The sequence below is a fragment of the Prinia subflava genome, chromosome 3, assembly GCF_021018805.1.
Source record: "Prinia subflava isolate CZ2003 ecotype Zambia chromosome 3, Cam_Psub_1.2, whole genome shotgun sequence".
Lineage (NCBI taxonomy): Eukaryota > Metazoa > Chordata > Aves > Passeriformes > Cisticolidae > Prinia > Prinia subflava.
The window spans coordinates 17,142,114-17,153,697 of NC_086249.1; the positions used below are offsets into that span (position 1 = coordinate 17,142,114).

Sequence of the window (11,584 nt, forward strand, 5' to 3'; positions counted from 1 at the left end):
CTGCAAGCCAAAGCCCGCAGGCACAGTCAAAAAAGAACTGGAGAAGATCTCCACAGCATTCTCATTGAAGTCTGGAATGCTGGTCATTTGATGGAATGGGATCTTGGATCTTGGAATGTGGAGCACAGTGACCTTGAACAGTCCAGATCCTGATCTCCAAGGAGCACCTGTGAAGGTTACCAGTAAGGTGAACTGAATGGGGATGTGCCCCAGCCTCGGTGAATTGCATCTGAATCTTCCTGGCATGTCCCAATGCAGACAGGGATAGCTTAGACAAGCATCTCCAGAAGCCCTGCCGGGATCATGTTGGATATCCATGGAACCAGTGGCAGCAAGTGATAGCCTCTTGCTGCCTTGGAGACTTGTTATGGGTGAGGGAAGAGAGATAAATCCCCAAATTTCTCTGGAAGAAGTGCTCATTAGGATCCACTTTCAGGCATTTCTTTCCCTAGTGGGCCAGGTGTCATGCAGGGGGGTTATATTCTTTGCAAAAGTATCACCATTAAAAAAAAATAGACAAACCCCAAAATTACTCAGGCATGCTACTCATTCTTGTTAAAGTCCTGTAAATCATACCAAGTGCAGAATCTCTCCCCTTTCAGAGATCTTCCAGCCTGTTGCATATGAATGACCCTCAGAGGTCCCTGCAAGTATCTTCCTGCCACCTCTCCCCCATGCTGCCTGCTGATGGGACCCAGAACCACCCACTGAGCTGCTGGTGAGCAGCAGCATCAGTTCTGCTCTGTCTTACCCACCCCTCCCACTGTCTCTTTTTGGGGGCTCTAAAGGGAGCCTACCAGTACAGAAAAGTCTGCATGGAAGAAGACAATTACACCCAGGAAAGTGACTATGGCACCCATTTGAAGGGATCTGCAGGGAGGGTAATGGGGATCAGAGAAGAAAAGGCACTGCCATCTGGCAGGGGCTGGAGCAGGGTGACAGCAAGAGGAGTCACTTTGGTTACAGGCATCTCCTGACTCAGGCACGAAGGGGCCTGCCTCCATCCAGTCTCTTGAGAGCAGAAAAGCCACAGACTCATGGCTGACTCCCTCGCCTCATTGTCTGTGCACTGGAGCAGGGAGGGCAGGAGGCAGAGGGAGTGGGGGAGACTTTCTGTCCCCCTGGCTCTGACAGGTCCACGCCAGCCACACACTGGGATTGGGGGTGGGTGGGAGACAGGGCAGGGGGACCGCCAAAATAAATGAACTAAGAAACCAGTCTGATGATTCTCCACAAGCTTGGTATACATGATGCAAATTGATGTTTAAAGCTTATTTATTAGCTTACATGTGAAATGCCAGCGGTGTTTTTCTAGATCAGTGGGTATCCAATATTTGGGCGGGGGGAGATGACGGCAGTGGGAGCGAGCATGGCTAGAGACTGTATATCCAGAGGCTAGGGTTTATATCATGGGCTGCTCTCGACTGTTATAATTTGTGGCACAGATTCAGCGAGAATCTGATCTGCTGAAAATATTTGGGCTGTGAAAACTCCCACACTGTGACAGATGTCAAGTCCAATTAAGTGACTCGTGTCCAGGTTTCTGTCCAATAGGCTTTCCCATTAAATACCAATTTAAGAGGGAAAAAATGCCGCCCCCTTTTCTCTGAGCCTTTATCTCTTCCGACCATCTCTAGGCGAAACCCTTTGGTACCAGAAGTGGATGCACACGCATCTCCGCTCCGTCTGTCTGTCTCGCCCCTGCCACCTTCCGCACCCCTCCTTGGCTTCTTTGCCACTCCGGGAGGGGTGGGAGGAGGAACTGCACTTTCTTTTTGTGCATGTGAGCGTACCTTGTCCTGCACCGCCGTTATCTCTCGCAGCCGCTCCGAACCCGCGCCGAGATTTTCGTTTATTTCGTTTTGTTTTTCTTTTTCAGCGTTCGCATATTTTGCTTTATTTTTCACTCGAAAGATGCAGGAGGAGTTAGTAAGCTCAGGGACGGATGGGGGTTTCGTTTATCCTTTTTTTTCTCCCCTCGCCAGTTCTTGAAGGACCAGAAGAAGAACTAAACCAAACATTCATTTTCCGACGGCGTCTCCCCCGCTCCTGCCCCTCTCCACCGGACCGGTGAATTAACAAAACCTCAAGTTACAACCCCCTCACCCCCCAAAAAAAAAAGAATAGAGAAGAAAGGAGGGAGCGACGCATTGTTACCCCGACCCGCGGCGTGCCCGTGCGTGGGGCCGCGGCGGAACAAAGCCGGCAGCGCCGCGCCGGGCCCCGCGCCCCGGGCTCCGGGCTCTGCGCCCCGGGCCCCGCGCCCGGCCCGGGAGCGGCGGGGCTGCCACAGGGAAGGAGAGGCTGAGGGGGCGGGAGAGAGGGAATAATCCCGGACGGTGCCGGTGCTGTCGCCGCGTCCCTTTTGTTATTTATCGCGGTCGGGAAGAGGAGGAAGAAAAGCGGGGGAGAGGGCACTTTCCTCCTCTAAAACCGAGCGGCCGAAGCCTCCGGTGCGCTGCAGCCACTGCCCCGGACAGACGGGCGGAGGAGGACTTTGATGGGGAAAAGCTTTTTCTCCCCTGATGCATCGTAAGTAACTTAAGTTGTTATTTATACTCTGCAAACAAACACGACAGTATAACATCTCCCATCTCTGGAGCGCTGGAGGCCGCGGCGAGGGATGAGATCTGCCTTTCCCCATTCGAGCAGGACACTTTTTCGCTCGTAATTAATTTTATTTGATTTTGATTTTTTAATTTTTCCATGCTCCGCTCCCGAAGGGTCATTTGAACTGTAAAGAAATCGCCGAGGGGGCGAGGGGACCTGGAGAGAAAGGCTATCCAAACGACTCCACCGAGGTAAGCAGCCTTAGCAATATCTTTCCCTTTTGCAGGTAGCACGGGGCATGGGTTTACTGTAATAATAATAATTTAAAAAAAAAAAAAATGGGGAGGGTGGGGGGGTAAGCCTCTTTCTGAATCAGCACGCCAAACCCCACAGTACAGATAAATCCAAATCAAAGCGAAAAATTCAACACACACCTTAGAGAAACCTCTAAGCAACTTTTTTCAGGAACCACCGCTTTAATTGCCCGTTTTCATACAACGGCCCTTTAAATCCTGCATCTCTAGCGTGCTTTTTGCATAAGCCCCCTCGCTTAGGTGCCAGTTGAAAGGTGATTTTAAACCTTTCCTCTTTATCTTTTTGCCCCACGAGATCACCGATACCTGACTTGAGCGCTAATGGGTTTTTTCCCCTACTCCTGCCTTGTGGGCCTGATTAACGCTCCTTATTAAAAATCGAAGAGAACGCGTTTCCGACGGCCCTGGCCAGAGACGGCCCTTTTCCGGGGAAGGAAGGGCTCTTCTCTCCCACTCCGTAGTCCTGCGCACCCCGGGGAGCGCTGAGCCTCGGCCCCGGCGGAGCCCCTCTGCCCCGCCACGCGTGCCCCGCGGCTCGCCCCGTTGGGGGAGGCTCGGCTCTAGCCCTGCCTGGGAAGAACTGCCCTGACCGTGTGGTTATTATTAGTATTATTATTATTGTTAACTACAACAATAATAATAGTTTATTTTTCCCAACCGGGTCTGAGGCCCGACCGGGACTTTCCCTGGAAACTTTATGTGGAAATACTTTACAATCTTAATTCGGGGGAAGGGAGGATGCGATGTTCCCCCCTCCGTCGGGCTCGCTCCCCACCTCACTCGACACCCCAGCTGCACAGACACACACACACACACACATTTGTGTCCAAGGTTATTCACTAGTTGCCTGATGTATTGTTTTATTACATGCCGGCATGTCCACGGACGCGCTCGGATTTGTATTGCTGTCTACATGACAGATGGTGCTCTGTGAGGCCGCAAGAAGATACGATTCAATTTTCTTTTGAAAGGCACGTCCGCATTTATTTATTTATTTATTTAGCCTCCCCCTCTTTTCGCGCAGGGAGGGGAGAGGAGGGAAAATTTAAAGGGATGGAAAAGTTCGGCCTCTGCTTTGGGTTTTGCTTCTTTTTGAATCCCACGCTTAGGAAACGGAAACTCTCCAAACATTCCCATTTGATCGTTAGCCAATCGCTACCTGAACGATTAGTAGCAGGAAAGGAAAGAAAGAAAAAGAAAAAAAGGAGGAGCGCAGAGAAAAGAGCGGAGGGGAGAGCCTTGCAGATATATCAGATCCCGTAGGGATTGGGGAAATAAATCTCCCCACCGGCCTTGTTATATTTGTGGAGCCCTGAGCAGTGTATTTAAAAGTATCATGTCTGTAGCCTGGATCCCGTAGAGCGTTGCCGAAAGAGAAACGGTTAAGCAGAGACTGGCAGGCCAGAAAGGACAATATTAAAATTTGGGACCTGGTAGGGAGGGGGGAAGGGGGGGCGGGGGGAATCCCCATAATATTGAAACACTGAATATTATCTTGCTTTAAAAAAAAAAATAATAATTTTTAAAAAATCCTCTATTGCTCTCAGGGCCTGTTTGAACACCCAAGGAAGCGCAGGGAATAACGGCAGGAAGTGTATATTCCGCTGAAGCTGCCGTCAAACGCTAGAGAAGGGATGGTTAAATGACGGGGTATCGTTTATGCCCGATATTACTTTCATTAGTACTCCCTGAAGGAGCCGTGACTCGTCCACCCGGCTCTCCCCCCGCCCCGGTCGGGCGGTACCGGCGCCGGGGGCAGGGCGCGGGGGCCGGCATGTCCCTGATGTCCCTGCCCGTGTCCCTGCTCCCCGCCTTTCCCCTGTATCGCGGGGCCGGGGCGCTGACCCGCTCTCTCTGCTTCTCTGTCTCGGGAAGGCTCCTCCGCCCCCTCCAAGATGATGCTTAGCCCGGACCAAGCTGCCGACTCCGACCACCCCTCCTCGGCGCCCTCCGACCCGGAGTCCCTGGGCGGCGCGGACGCCCAGGCGCTCAGCTGCTGCGTCTCCGATCCGGAGCCCGCCGAGGGCGGCGGCGGCGAGGGCCGGGGCGGCGGCGGCGGCGGGGAGGGCCGCGGCGGGGGCCGGCCCGGGCTGCACCCGCCGCCGCTGAGCCGGGAGGAGAAGCGCCGGCGGCGCCGCGCCACGGCCAAGTACCGCTCGGCCCACGCCACGCGTGAGCGGATCCGCGTGGAGGCCTTCAACCTGGCCTTCGCCGAGCTGCGCAAGCTGCTGCCCACCCTGCCCCCCGACAAGAAGCTCTCCAAGATCGAGATCCTGCGCCTCGCCATCTGCTACATCTCCTATCTCAACCACGTGCTGGACGTGTAGTGCCCGAGAGACGCCCGGAGCCCCGGGACCCCCAGTCCCGCCGGCCCGGGTCCGGCCGCGGCGGGCAGCGCCTTCCCCGGGGCGGGCGGCGGGGCGGGGGGGTCCCTGCTGCTTGCGCTCCCCCCGCGGGGCTCCCGCCCGGTGGAGAGCCCGCTTTTCGAAGAGAAGTGTAAAACCGGATTGTCTCTTCAGGCTGTCAAGTGCCCCTTTATATATATCCAAAAACATCTACTTGTGACCTTAAACGTGTGACCCATGGGTGCAGTTAAAAATAACTATTTTTTATTTATGGTAGAAGGAGTTGACAATTTATTTTTTTCAAGATTTATTTATTTTTCAGAGTGGTGGCAATTTTACTTTGGATACTTCGTGCCAATTGGTTTCTATAGTCGGGTGTTTACACTTTCTCCTGTGGAATATTATGTTTGACTTCATGAGTGTTTGTTGAGATCAATACAGTGTTCATTTTCTTTTCTTTTTAATTTATTTTTCCCTCCAATTATATTGCACTTGTGTACCACAAACCTCCCCTCCCTCCCTGTTTATAAGTATATTTTATATATATCAAGGCATTTGCTCTTGCCTTTTTTTTCTTTCTTTCCTTGTATGGGATCAACAACCACTAGCACTTAACTAGGAGAGGTTTTTTTTAAAAAAACTTGTTGTTATTCTGATCTATAGTTGCGTCTGAAAAGTACTTTGCAAATCGTTTATAAGGGAAGTAGTTTTTTTGTGGGTGTATATGTGCGTGTGTGTATACATGCATGTGTGTGGGAGTGAGCGTGGGTGTGTATGTGTGTGGTATATTTTTAGGAAAGGACATTTTTTCCTAAAAAAAAAAAGAAAAAAAAAAGAAAGAAAAGAAAAGTAAATCCAGGACTGCTTTCCTTTGTGACAACCAAAAAAAATTCTATAACCTGAAAATGTTTCATGTTCTTTGCTGTGAATCTCTTAAAATAAGAAGCGCATTTTAGGGACAAAAGAGTAAAAGAAAAAAAACCACATCTGCTATCCAAAGATTTTAGTCTTTTTCAGGGTTTTTTTGTGTGTCTATGTTGCTTTATATAATGCAATATTTTGTAGTGAAAATAGATAAATCTGGTTTCTATCTGATGCGTTTTTCATATCTCTCATGAATGGTGAGCTGTTTTGCATATAAATAAAAGTATCAAATAAAAGCTGTTTTTTCCTAATTATTTTTCCCTGTTGGTCCTTCTGTAAGACAGACATGAGATGTCTTTATGAATAAGGATTGCAAAGGCTTCTCAAGTCGTGCATGGGAAGCTTCAACAGGTTACCTGCCTCTTCCTAGGGAGACTTGGAGTGTAGTCCCTCCACCACAGCTCCCCTGCTCCAGCCGCTCTCAGCTGGCTGCCCTGCCCAAAAGCTGCCCTGCCCAAAAGCAAAGGAGACACCGGACCCTTGCTGTCACTGTCTCCCACTCTCATCCTGACTGGCATCTGGTCACATGTTACAAAGGTCAAGCTGTAAAATCCAATCTGATGCTTGCAAGACCCTGTTTTGCTATCTCACTCTTTGAAATGTCTGGCTTTACCACCCAATCTGTTTTGTCCTGCCTGAGTGCACTGGGTTTTCTTTCTCTTGTTTAAACTCAGCTTTGATCCCTCTCTGGCCAGGTCTTATTCTACAGAAACCAAGGAAAAATCTCGTGCCCTTTCCCTACTTTAGAAAACCTCAACCATAATCTTTTAGATAAGGTTTCATTGCCAAATCTTGTCATTTGAAATATGGAACAGATACAGACTCAGTGGCAGACAGGTTATTACCCGAGCAATGTGAGACCATTTCATTTATTAAACCCTTTTCTCATTTACCACAAGGGGTTAATTTTACCTATAATTTGAATACTGCCATTGACTCTGGTGGCTTGGTCATCCATTCTTACTTGCTGGAGAGATAAAACCCTCCCCTCCACCCCATTTTTATGGCTGACACTTTGCATAGTGATTTAATTAACTGTGGTCTTGACCAGTGGAAAAGCTCCATGCAGAAAACCTGTCAGAGAGATTGTTAATTCCATTTCCTACAAATATACCCTTGCAATGTCTCAAGAGAGCACACACTGGTTTGGTAGTTCAGTACACAGGTTTCAAATCCTGCATTTCAGGGCTGGAATAACTCCACCAACTTTGGAGCTGGCTTCCTTCCTTTGGGACAGTTTTCTTAGGTTCAATATCAGTGTGCTGTGTTGAGTTTGATGTAATTGCCTGAGTAATATTATAAATCCTGCCATTCAAAAAGCCTTCATGCTACCAGCATTTGGGAGGACTTAGTTAATAAAAAGATACACATACTATTTCCTGCCTGACCATTGGGAATGTATGTTTTAGGGGAAGAGAGTGCTCTGCAACACCTGACTGTAAAGTATGATGGCTGCAGTCACTGGCAGTTGTAGGTATGGACCCCACATTCCCCCTGGCCTCACTTCCCCTTCTGGGGGTCTCGCACAAATGTCACAGGCACAGGGTGAGATAATGCTCGAGTCTCAGGTTCCCAGCCATGTCATCCTGTGCCCAAGTGATAAGCTAAAAAGGCTCCTGTGTTGTGAGCAAAGAAGAATACAGCGTGGAGATGTGTGGGAACAGGCTCAGGAAGTCAGAAAATTTTGTGAGCTATTCCATTCTTATCATCCCTGAGACAACAGAGAGCCTGTCACACTCAGACGCAGAGCAGCAAGGGTTGTGCTTTTGGTAGTATCCAAAGGGTCGAATCTCAAGTTTAACCCGCAAAAGAGTCAGGGCAGTTGACCTGAAGAGATGTCCTTTTCTTCCCAAGTTTTATCTGATGGAAGAAATTGCTTCTTCCTACAAGCCCTGTCTCACTTCCATACACTTGCTACCTTGTTTAAATCCTGTCTTCACCATAACATCACCCCAACTACTTCTGTTTTTTCTGCTGGCACCAAGAAGGAAACTCATTCTCATCTAGCAATTGATGAGCATTGAAAACAGAATTGATCCCACATTCCACACCTTTTTTTTTTATTCTTAAGGAGCTGAGTAGTATGCACAAGCTACAAGGCCTATATATATATATTAAAAAAAAAAAAAAAAAAAAAAAGCTGCATAGCTAAGGGCTCTGAAGTCTGGATTTATGAAGAATGAATAAACAAATTTAACTCCATCTCATTGCAAGTCTGGGTTAGATAGCAATAAAATCTAATTATATAATCAAAGTTTGCCTATGTCTATATTCCCTCAGCAATAAAGGAGTGAATGACCTTGAATGACAATACTACAGGGGGAATGGGATTGGAAGTTCTGAATGGAAGTTTATATCACACTCAGCCATGACAACAATGGGCAGAGAAGAGACACAGTTAATATTTTCTGGTATTTTAGCCACATTCAGATACCTCTCTTTCACAAGTGAAGAGGAGCTCATCCTACAAACCACGAAAAGAAGTGCCCTCAAAGACAGAGAAGGCAGAGCACTACCTCTGGACCTTTAGCTGACACTAAAAGAGGGACTTTAGGCCTGAACTGAACACAGTATAGAAAACATTTAAAACCTTATATGAAATATATAAAACACTGAATGGAAACCTCCAGCATTCACAGAGAGCAAGTAGTTCTAATTAATAAATCTAGAATATCCCAGTACAAGGGATATCCAATGCATGCTAACATCAGGTTGCAGCACCTATTAAGACACATTTTCAGGCCTATATGGACACACGGTGCAATACACACTTACATGGTATCATTAGGAAGCAGGGCAGCTAATGCATTCATCTGAACCCTGGAAACAGATCCTGACCCTGATACAGCAAACGAGGACAGACAGCAAGCCAAAAGTAACTCCTCTAAATAAACATAATGGTTTTGACAGGAGTGTACAGCTAAGGGGGAACTGTATCTGAGTATCATACAGTTTCCTAAGAGATTAAAAGATCTCGAGCACAAAATATTCCAAAATATAGATTTGAATTTATGCTGCTATTACATATGCACATACCAAATGCCATTTCTAGGCATAGACCATCGCTGTCCAGCAAAGTGTGTGGTACTCTGCATTCAAGATCACATTACTCCCCAGCCACAAAGTCGTGTCTGATTGTGTTAAAAAGTGTGTGAGCCAGGTAGGATATGACCACTGATACTTACAGCAGATAAATTTGGAGGGTCTTGGATATGATTTAATATCTTTGCTGTATTTCTACCAAAGGGAGTGTGTGCATATTTGAGAGAGAGATGGGGGGTGGCAAGCTGAAGAGGATGCTGTATATGAAACTTAACAAAGAAATGGATCTTTTCCATTATATTGCTGTGAAGAAATAGCAGAGACATTCTATCTATCTCTTCACATATCTATCCATCTAGCCATCCTGTAACCCAATTAACCCAGTTCTTTTAGGGTGAATAAATGTGTTCTAATATCAGCCATTATTTTTCTGTACTCTCAGTTTATTCTCCAGGGTGGGACAGATCAATAACCACAATAGCAACCGACCCAAAAGGAAAAGGCAATCTCCTGGCGCTTCTTATTTATTTCTTCAGAGCCGATTTTGTTTTTCCTGCCTCTTCCCCTGGTGACGGATTTTGCCTTTCCTGCCCAGAATGGCCGTGTTGTTTTATCCTGGGCTCTATTTGCATGTGAGCTTCAGATTCATCTTTGGCTCCTTGCACGGTTTGGGATGAGACCCTCCTGTCCCCAGAGAGGGGGGCAGGTGTTGCTCCAGTCGAGCGAATGGAACCAAATTACAGGACCGTCTGTCGCCTCCTCTGGGAGCCGGCAGAGGGAGGGGAGGAAGGGGAGGGGAGCGGGATGCCGTATGACAGAAAAGAAAAGCAGAACATCATACTGATGCCGATAAGAGCTTGAAAACACGAGTCACCCCAGCCCACAGCCCCACCCAAAACCATGCAGCAGCCACCTGAAAGAGAAATGTCAGGAGCAGAGACAGAAATAAATTGAGCCACTGGGCTGGAATAACTCAGGCTCAAAATGAATGAGAGCTCAGACCCCGTCCACTTTCAGACAGAAGTGCAGGCACAAAGTTGCTGCTTTTCTCAGCTTACAGCTGTGCTCTTTGATGTCACCTCCTCTGCCCTTTCAGAGCAGGCTTCTCTGCCCACCACTGCTCTCAAACCAAGTCCTCACAGCCCAGTTTTCACAGAAGCTCCTGCACCCCTCCCTCCAGCTGCTCCTTCTGGCCTTCTCACAGCCCTCCTGCCCTTCAAGGTCCCTGAGACTGGCACAACTGTGCAGAGGTGATTCTGCTCCTCTGCCACCCCACCAGCCCAGGCCCTACAGTGCAGCCAGTCCTTGCTCTCACAGGGAGCTGCTTGCTCCAGCTCAGGGCTCGTGTCTCACTTCTCATCCATGCAGACTTCTACTCAATTGATCTGAGAGGGGTGATGTTACAGAACTTACGCTTCTCAAACCTACTCATTTGCTTAAGGGATCCTTAGCAAAGTAATAAAGGACCCCAACTACCCTACTCCATCTTCCACCTTGTTTTTGTTGGGTTTTTTCTCCCAAACTTTCCTAGATATGAGTGTACACACACATTGATGTATGCAATGATTGCTCTCGGAGTGGCTGGGCACAGAGTCACTTGGAAAGCAACAGGTAACAGTTGTTCCGTTGTTCCACACTAAAACAAGAAGATGAACAGAGAAGAAATCTGTGGAGAATTCAGAGGAGATTTGAAAGAAGGCATGAAAAAAGGTGCCATTAGGAGTGCTTAAATCAAAGCAAAAGCAGCATGGAGTGAATGAATGGCAGAAGAAGCCAGGTCACAGGTGGAGGGGCCTCATCAATCAGCAACTGGGCATAGAATGAAGGATTTTCCATGAGGGTGGTGGGGTGTACATATGAACCTGGGGTCTACACCAGGGCATAATGAGGAACAAAAGGCATCTGAAAAGGCAGGCAGCAAACACAGGAAAAGATGGCAGCAGGAAATGTGAGGAAGCAGAAAGATATGAGCGGCTGGGTAGAGCTGCTGGTATGGGTGGATGGGGAGAAGAGGCTCCAGCAAAGTCAGAAGGAGCAGCTTGCTTGGGGGTTAAAAGTGAGTTCAGTCCAGGAACACACAGGAACCAGGCAAGAAGGGAACTAGGAGGAGTTCTTAACTGGATATTCAAAACTACTCAGGAGAGATCACCACAACTTTAGTCACGGCCAGAGGGATGGACAGGCACAGTAACATTTTTTCAAGGACCAAAAGACAAGGGGTTTGTCATATAACATCTATCCTCCAGAGAAATTCTCTGTCTCCTTTCTCAAAATGATTCTGTGCATAGAAGTGGCAGAAAGATTTGCAAACCCTAGGGCTAGAGCTCAGCAAGGGCTCACAGACAAGATAAAAACAAAGAAAGAAAGAAGAGAAATGCGGAGCAGAGCAGAGCAGGAGAAAGCACAATT

At 48.0% G+C, this 11,584-nt stretch overlaps 1 protein-coding gene across 3 annotated transcripts in view; it reads left to right on the forward strand.

Annotated features, from left to right (window-relative positions):
- NHLH2 (nescient helix-loop-helix 2) overlaps positions 1 to 6,857 on the forward strand; it is a 50,968-nt gene extending 44,111 nt beyond the window's left edge. For all 3 annotated transcript variants that reach the window (XM_063394082.1, XM_063394083.1, XM_063394081.1), the window contains 2 exons: positions 2,724 to 2,801; positions 4,740 to 6,857. In XM_063394082.1, the coding sequence (XP_063250152.1) occupies positions 4,760 to 5,191 (432 nt within the window). In that variant the 5' untranslated portion in view covers positions 2,724 to 2,801; positions 4,740 to 4,759 and the 3' untranslated portion in view covers positions 5,192 to 6,857. The remainder of the gene's footprint in view (positions 1 to 2,723; positions 2,802 to 4,739) is intronic.
- Positions 6,858 to 11,584: the final 4,727 nt, after the last annotated feature.